This window comes from Eubalaena glacialis, unplaced genomic scaffold (genome assembly GCF_028564815.1).
Source record: "Eubalaena glacialis isolate mEubGla1 unplaced genomic scaffold, mEubGla1.1.hap2.+ XY scaffold_350, whole genome shotgun sequence".
NCBI lineage: Eukaryota > Metazoa > Chordata > Mammalia > Artiodactyla > Balaenidae > Eubalaena > Eubalaena glacialis.
This window is the reverse complement of record NW_026871305.1, coordinates 3202-9426: the sequence shown is the minus strand read 5'-3', so window position 1 is coordinate 9426 and position 6225 is coordinate 3202. Positions and strand designations below refer to the sequence as shown.

The 6225-nt window shown below is 54.5% G+C and overlaps 1 protein-coding gene across 1 annotated transcript; it reads left to right on the top strand.

Annotated features, from left to right (window-relative positions):
* Positions 1–1733: 1733 nt before the first annotated feature.
* On the top strand, positions 1734–5878 carry LOC133083309 (double homeobox protein 4-like protein 4). Its single transcript, XM_061179728.1, has 4 exons — positions 1734–1791; positions 2384–2538; positions 3961–4081; positions 5421–5878. The coding sequence occupies exons 1-4, from the start codon at positions 1734–1736 to the stop codon at positions 5876–5878; spliced, it is 792 nt and encodes a 263-aa protein (XP_061035711.1).
* Positions 5879–6225: the final 347 nt, after the last annotated feature.

The window sequence follows — 6225 nt, the reverse complement described above, 5'->3', positions numbered from 1 at the left end:
TCCATGGCATGTGAGCAAGGGGGTCGGATTCAGGGTACCTCTGAAAAAGTCCCGAACTGTTGAGGACCATGGGTAGATCCGAGATAAGCAGTCAAGCTTAGTATGTGAATTATCGGGAACTCAAACCCAGCCAAGGAAATGCTTTAAGAGTGGGAGGCAATGACGTCCTGGTGGTGATGAGCGAAGTGGGAAACGTACTCGAGGAAAGCTAGGCTCCAGGTTCTCTCTCCATTTTGGAAAGTACCGTGACACACCTGAGCGTGAGGGACTCAGAGTTGGGGAATTCCACGGAGAGCAAAAGTATGTGTGGAATGTGAAAAGGTGTGAAAACGAGAGAGCACTGGACCCCAAGCATTCTGGGAAAGGATGACGAGGGCGGCAGCTTCAAAGGGACCTGGGAGCCTCCGAACAGGCCTTCCATTCCAACGCCCACTTGCCTCACGGGATTCCTTCCAGGTTCTCAATTTGCAAGGAAGGGTTCCCCACCATCTGCGGCTATTTACATAAATAGGGGCGGGGCATCCTCATCCATTATAAATCCTGAGCTTCTGAGCACTGAACAGTTGGCCAGCAGTTTCCGTGCCATCCGTGTGGGTCTCCCACCATGGATTCGTCCAGCTCGTCCGGCATACAGCCCCTCCAGAGGTACGTTGCCCTCAGCATCTGGGCTCTGGGGTTGGGTCCTCCAAATACACTCATGCACCTCCCCACCCCAAGGGTTGATCACCACGAAGGTTGAAGTTTCCCAATGACCACCAATTGGCACGGACAGATATGCTGGGACATGTTTCTGGAATCAGTTGGGCAAAAGGATGCACCTTGGTTTGGGCATTTCACGTACATATTTCTGGTTTGCTGGTTCGTTTGTTTTCCTTCTTGAAATCGACATGGAAGTAGGTAGGCCTGTTGCCCGACAATGGCTTCTCTACCAAAATCCCAGCCTGTGGTTGCAGTGAACGGAACACGAGTGTTTGAAAACGTTCCCAACTAAACTGACACTCTTTTCCAGTTGACCGTGTTTGGGATTTTGAGTTGGTTACCCATGTTCTGTTCTTGCTGTTGTTATGGATTTGCTCTCTTTGGTTTCGTGGTCCATTTGAACTGGTTAACTTCTGTGGTGTCCATGGAAAGAATCCACATCCAGTATGTATTAAGAATAGAAGAAAAAGATAATTTTTCTTTGAGCACAACTGAAAGCTAGAGCCTGGGAAACAGAGATTCCAGGAGCACTCAAACTGTCTCTCATTGGACTCCAAGGTAGCCAGTGCAGGAGCCTCTGGAAAGGCAAAATCCGCAGTGTGACACGTTCGTTCCTTGAGTGCTTTCCAAAGATTTTCCTTGGAGCTGGCAGGAAGGAAGGGCACTTTTAAAGGAAGTCCCCGTTGGGGGTCCGAAACCCTTGCCTTGCCTTGCCTCCTTCCAGCGAGAGACCTGAAGACGACCCTACGTCACCAGCTGCCAGCTGCTAGAGCAGGTGGCCCTTGCAGAAGGGTTGGCGTTGTCCTAGAGCTGGAGAGAGTTCAGGAAACTCAAATGTCAGGGATGTGCCGGACGTGCCTGAAACCACACCCACCCTGGCCATCACACCCGGCTCCCGCCTTAGAAGGCAGGAAACAAACACCCATCTATTCCCTTGCCACCAGAAAGACGCAACCTCAAATAGGACAGGGGTGGGGGGCAGCCCTTCAAGGCTGCCCAACTGAAAGAATAGCACGCACACACGGCGAGTCAGCATGACCTTGGTGCCTGGAAAGGGAAACTCATCTTCCGAGGAGTACCGGGCTGTTGTGGGTGGGTGGGTGGGTGTGTGGGCACCATCAGACGGGGCCCCACGTTGGTCCTTATCTCAAAAAAGTGGGTCTTCAAAACAATCTCCTAGTGCGTCCTGTGTTGGGGATTGGCTTGTGTGTTTGTCTGGCTTCGTTTGGCTTTCGTCTCGTTTCCTTTCAAATAGTGAAAGCGGATGTGCCCTGTGCGTATGACAGGCCAGAAGCCGGGCTCCTCTCGTTAGCATAGAGTTCGAGGTAAATCTGGTAGAAGCCATCAAGACTTTCTCAGGCCTCCACAGGTGGAAAATCCTTCCACCCATTTTGGTCAGGTTAGCCTGTTTTTCTAGGGCTTTCCCCTTCTGCTTGCATGGCGCCCTGTGGATCCTTGGCGAGTGGTGGGGGGATCCCCATAGCCTTGACCCTCAGCTTAGCTTGAGCCCACAGGGTCCCACTCAGCGTGGCTTTCAGGGTGTACCCACGGTTGTTCCAAATGCAGAGTCTTCCCCTGGCTTAGAGGTTTTTCACGTGGCACAAGGACCAGCGCTGGGCCGGTACCATTGGTTTGCACCTCCATGGATTCGCCCCTGACACATTCCCCCTTTTCTCTCCCACAGGCCGACTCTCAAGACCATCGCGAAGGAGGAGGCTGGTTCTGAGGCTGAGTCAGAAGGACACCCTGCAAGCACTCTTTCAACAGAACCCCTACCCCGGGATAACGACCAGAGAACGGCTGGCGCGAGAACTGGGCATTCCAGAAAGCAGAATTCAGGTACGTCCGAGTCTCTCGATCCATTCTCCCTCTCGGGGTCCATGTCCAGACGCAAGTCGCCCTACGCCAGCTGGAGTCCTTGCCCTTGGGGCTTCCTCTTCGGGGTGCTCCAGACAGCAGGGACTCGAATCTTGGCAAGGAAGGTGGCTCCCTTTGGAAAACGTGGCCAGACTGAGCTGTGTGGCGAGAGGTCCATTCAAATGGGTGGTCAAGCATAAAGGGCGAGGGGCCAAGGAAGCAGGAGGGCCTGGTGGTGCCAGGGAGGTGTTCCCTTGGTGGCTGGCCTCCGAGGAACTAGCCGTGCTGAAGACTTCCCTCTCTGGGCAGGTTGGAGAGGAGTCACCAAAGGTAGGAACACCTCGCCTGCGACCTTACAAAGCGTCGCCAAAGACTGATTGGCTTTCCCTACGAACACGTTTTCTCAGGGTGTCACATTTTCCACACACCACCGTCAGAAACGTCTAAAAACATGCGCACACACACGCACACAAGCACAGGTCCACACTGCAGTTCGGCCTCGGGGAATGAGGTAGCATGCACACTGCTTCACTGTTGAAGACAAGGACACATATTCTGAAGATGGGGAGCGGGTACATAAGAGTCTCCTGACCTAAGAGTGATGGAGGCATGTAGTCCCTGAGAAGTAACTGTCAATGAGTAGTTCCCAGGCAGCATGGGAAGTGTGGTTTTCATGCGGGCACTTGCTAATGGATATGATTGCGTGTTATGAGACAGTACTGCCTGTGGGGACATAAGAGAGGCAGGGAACCATGAATCGGGCATGGACCGTGCCAAAGGGGAGGCAAAGAGAGCAAATGAGGGAAAAGAGATTGAGCCTGAGAGCCTGGGACAGAGACAGAGAGAGGGGAAGGCAGGCAGGCAGTCAGGTGGGCAGGAGGGCGGGTGGCAACAGAGACAGACGTCAACAGGTAGATGCGGAGAATCGTAGACGGAGACCAAAAGACCCACAGAGAAACTGGTAGTTTTGATGAGAAGGGGTGGGGCGGGGGAGAGAGAGAGAGAGAGGTAGCTATCCATCCCATTCTGACTGTGGGAAAGCAAGCATTGTCTCCTCCTGTGTCACAAGTCATTACTCTGGACACCAGTAAGGTGACTCGAAGAGGAAGGATTATTTTCACGGACACAGATTGTGTATCCTGGAATCTGGTGCACTTCTTCAGAGGCGAAAGCGGGAGTCTACATTCTACCTGCTAGTGAGAGTTCAGTCCCTTTGAATCGTAAATATTTCCACTGGGGGCAGATGGGCCATACTGGGTCTCCATTAGTCGGCTTGTTGCTGGCTGGCTGGCTGGTTGGCTGGCTGGCGTGTTTGTGCGTTTGTTCTATGGTGCACCCCTGCAATAGATCTTGGAAGTACGTGCATAAGCATTGAATGACAAGGCTTTCTTTCTTTGTACCCAGGTTTGGTTTCAAAACCAACGAAGAAGACGCCTAAAGCAGAGCCGATTGCTGTCGGAGAATGCCTTCAAAGGAGGGCAGTCGCAGCCGCTGCGGCCACCACCACCTCAGACTTTGACTCGAGGTAAGTAGCCAGCAATCCAAAGGCATTTCCCCAGAGCATCCCCTTGAGACACAATCATCTCTGAACGTGGATGACCGTGGGAGGCCAAGAACGCTTCAGAGAGGAAACCATGATATCTTGGGTTCTTGCCCCATTCCTGTTCCACACAGGAGCATCATGCCCCTGTTGGAGGGTGGGGAGATGCATGGCCAGGAAGGCTTGGAATCTTCGGGTCTGGAACCTGCCCGGATGTGCAGAAATCCCTTCTTCCATCACATGGGGCATTTTCACATAGCACTCAATAAGATGTATCGATGTATCGATCTTGATCTATGACATACCACTTCCTACATACCACACACTGCATCTGCTGTGAATGTGCTGCAATTGGCCTGAATGTCCTCTCTTCTCTGTGTGTTCTTCTTCAGAAAGCTTGGGAAGAGAGGCCAGGCGAAAGAGGACTCTCATCTCTCCTTCTCAAACAAGGGTCCTTGTGCAAGCCTTTGAGAGGGATCGATTTCCATCTATTGCTGCCAGGGAAGAATTGGCTCACCAGACAGGAATTCCCGAACCTCGAATCCAGGTAAGTTCTCCACCAGTGGGTGGGACTTGGCTTCTCCCACGAGGAAGGAGTGTTAAACCTTGTGACGGGTTGCTGCTGGATATATGTAGGCTTGGCGAGGGGGGATTGGGAGGAGGTTCCCTTCGTCCTACGAATACGCAAAGGGGGCTGATCTGAAGGCATCCCTTTCCAGAAGAGGAGAGGGCAACGGAAGTCCTGGGCAGCCAGGGAGGGACCTGAGGTTGTAGCCGGTCAATGACGGCTCTCCTCAAAGCCAGGGGTGGGGAGGGGTGGGGAGGGGTGGGGAGGGGTGGGGAGGAGTGGGGTGGGTCCTGTGTTGCCCTGACGTCCTCCCGCATTTTCAGGAGCCAAGGCGAAAGCTCTAGGTAAAATGGCCCTTAGATGAGGCCCACCAGTACTTGCCATGGACCTGACAGATTGGAGGGCAGGGCAGGGCAGGGCAGGGCAGGGCGGGCCGGGGCGGGGCCGGCCGGGGATGGGGCGGCGGCAAGTAGATCTGGACTGTCGCGCTGCTAGTGTTCCTGTCTCCCCATATGGTTCCCTAGATATGGTTCCAGAACCGAAGAGCTCGGCACCCAAAGCAGAGCGCTAGTGGGCCTGTGAATGCCCTGGCTGAAGGCCCAGATGCCACATCAGCCGTGACTGCCCTGTCGGACCAAAGCCCCCCGCCCACTGTCCTTAGCAGCTCTCATCGTTATGCTCCCTCTCATGCACCTGAGAGCACGCAATCCTTTGCTGCGGCCACTCCTGTTTTCTCCCCCACCTTTCTTGTGCCAGGGGCTGCCTCTGGGTGCTGTGTGGGCCACCCGTTGATGTTCATCGTGGTCCAGCCCAGCCTGGCAGCACTTCAGGGATGCCAGAACCCACAGCCTCTTCCGGCCACAGTTCCGTGGGGCGAAGGGACACATGCTGTCATCGCCAGTGGGCAGCCTGCCCAGGGGGCCATCTTGACGCCTGCACCGCCAGAGACACACTTCTGGCAGCAGCAGGCAACCTCAAGTGAAGAGACATCTCCCCAGCTGGAGCAACAGACCCAGCACTCAGCCCTTCTAGGCTCCTCAAGCCTCCTGGACGAACTCTTGTCAGACGCGGACATTCTGGACAAGGCAGGCCCTTTGCCGAATGCGGACGCAGAGGAAGAGGAACTTGCGGCAACCCTGGAAGCCCCCCTCAGCGAGGAAGAATTCCAGGCCTTGCTCGACATGCTGCCAGGCTCCCCAGTGCCACAGGCTTAGGGGGAGGTAGGAAGACCTTCCCCCGAGCCCCGTTCAAGCCTCCTTTCCTGGGAGGCAGAGCCACGGGCGAGAGAAAGGACAAGGAACAAGCAACACTCATGATAGTGTCTGGCAGGGCGGCCAAGGCAAGAAGACTGTCGACGGCAACTGCGTTGTGTCTACGAGCAATGCCATGCTCCACACGGGCTGTCAGGAAGCATGGGCACCAGGAGGGACACCACCTCTGAAGCCTCAAGGAATTCTAGCCTTCCAATGACAACGAGGAGGACCCAAGGCTGAACTGGATTTCCCCGTTGTATGTGACATTCCATTGATCCAATCAATAAATCTTGGCACTCAGTTCAAGT

Bases quoted from the DNA above. Each gene is read 5' to 3' on its own strand.
- LOC133083309 (XM_061179728.1), top strand. From the start codon at position 1,734: ATGACCTTGGTGCCTGGAAAGGGAAACTCATCTTCCGAGGAGTACCGG. The intron at 1,792-2,383 runs GTGGGTGGGTGG...TCTCTCCCACAG, and splicing joins GGAGTACCGGGCTGTTGTGG to GCCGACTCTCAAGACCATCG. The intron at 4,082-5,420 runs GTAAGTAGCCAG...TTCTTGTGCCAG, and splicing joins ACCTCAGACTTTGACTCGAG to GGGCTGCCTCTGGGTGCTGT.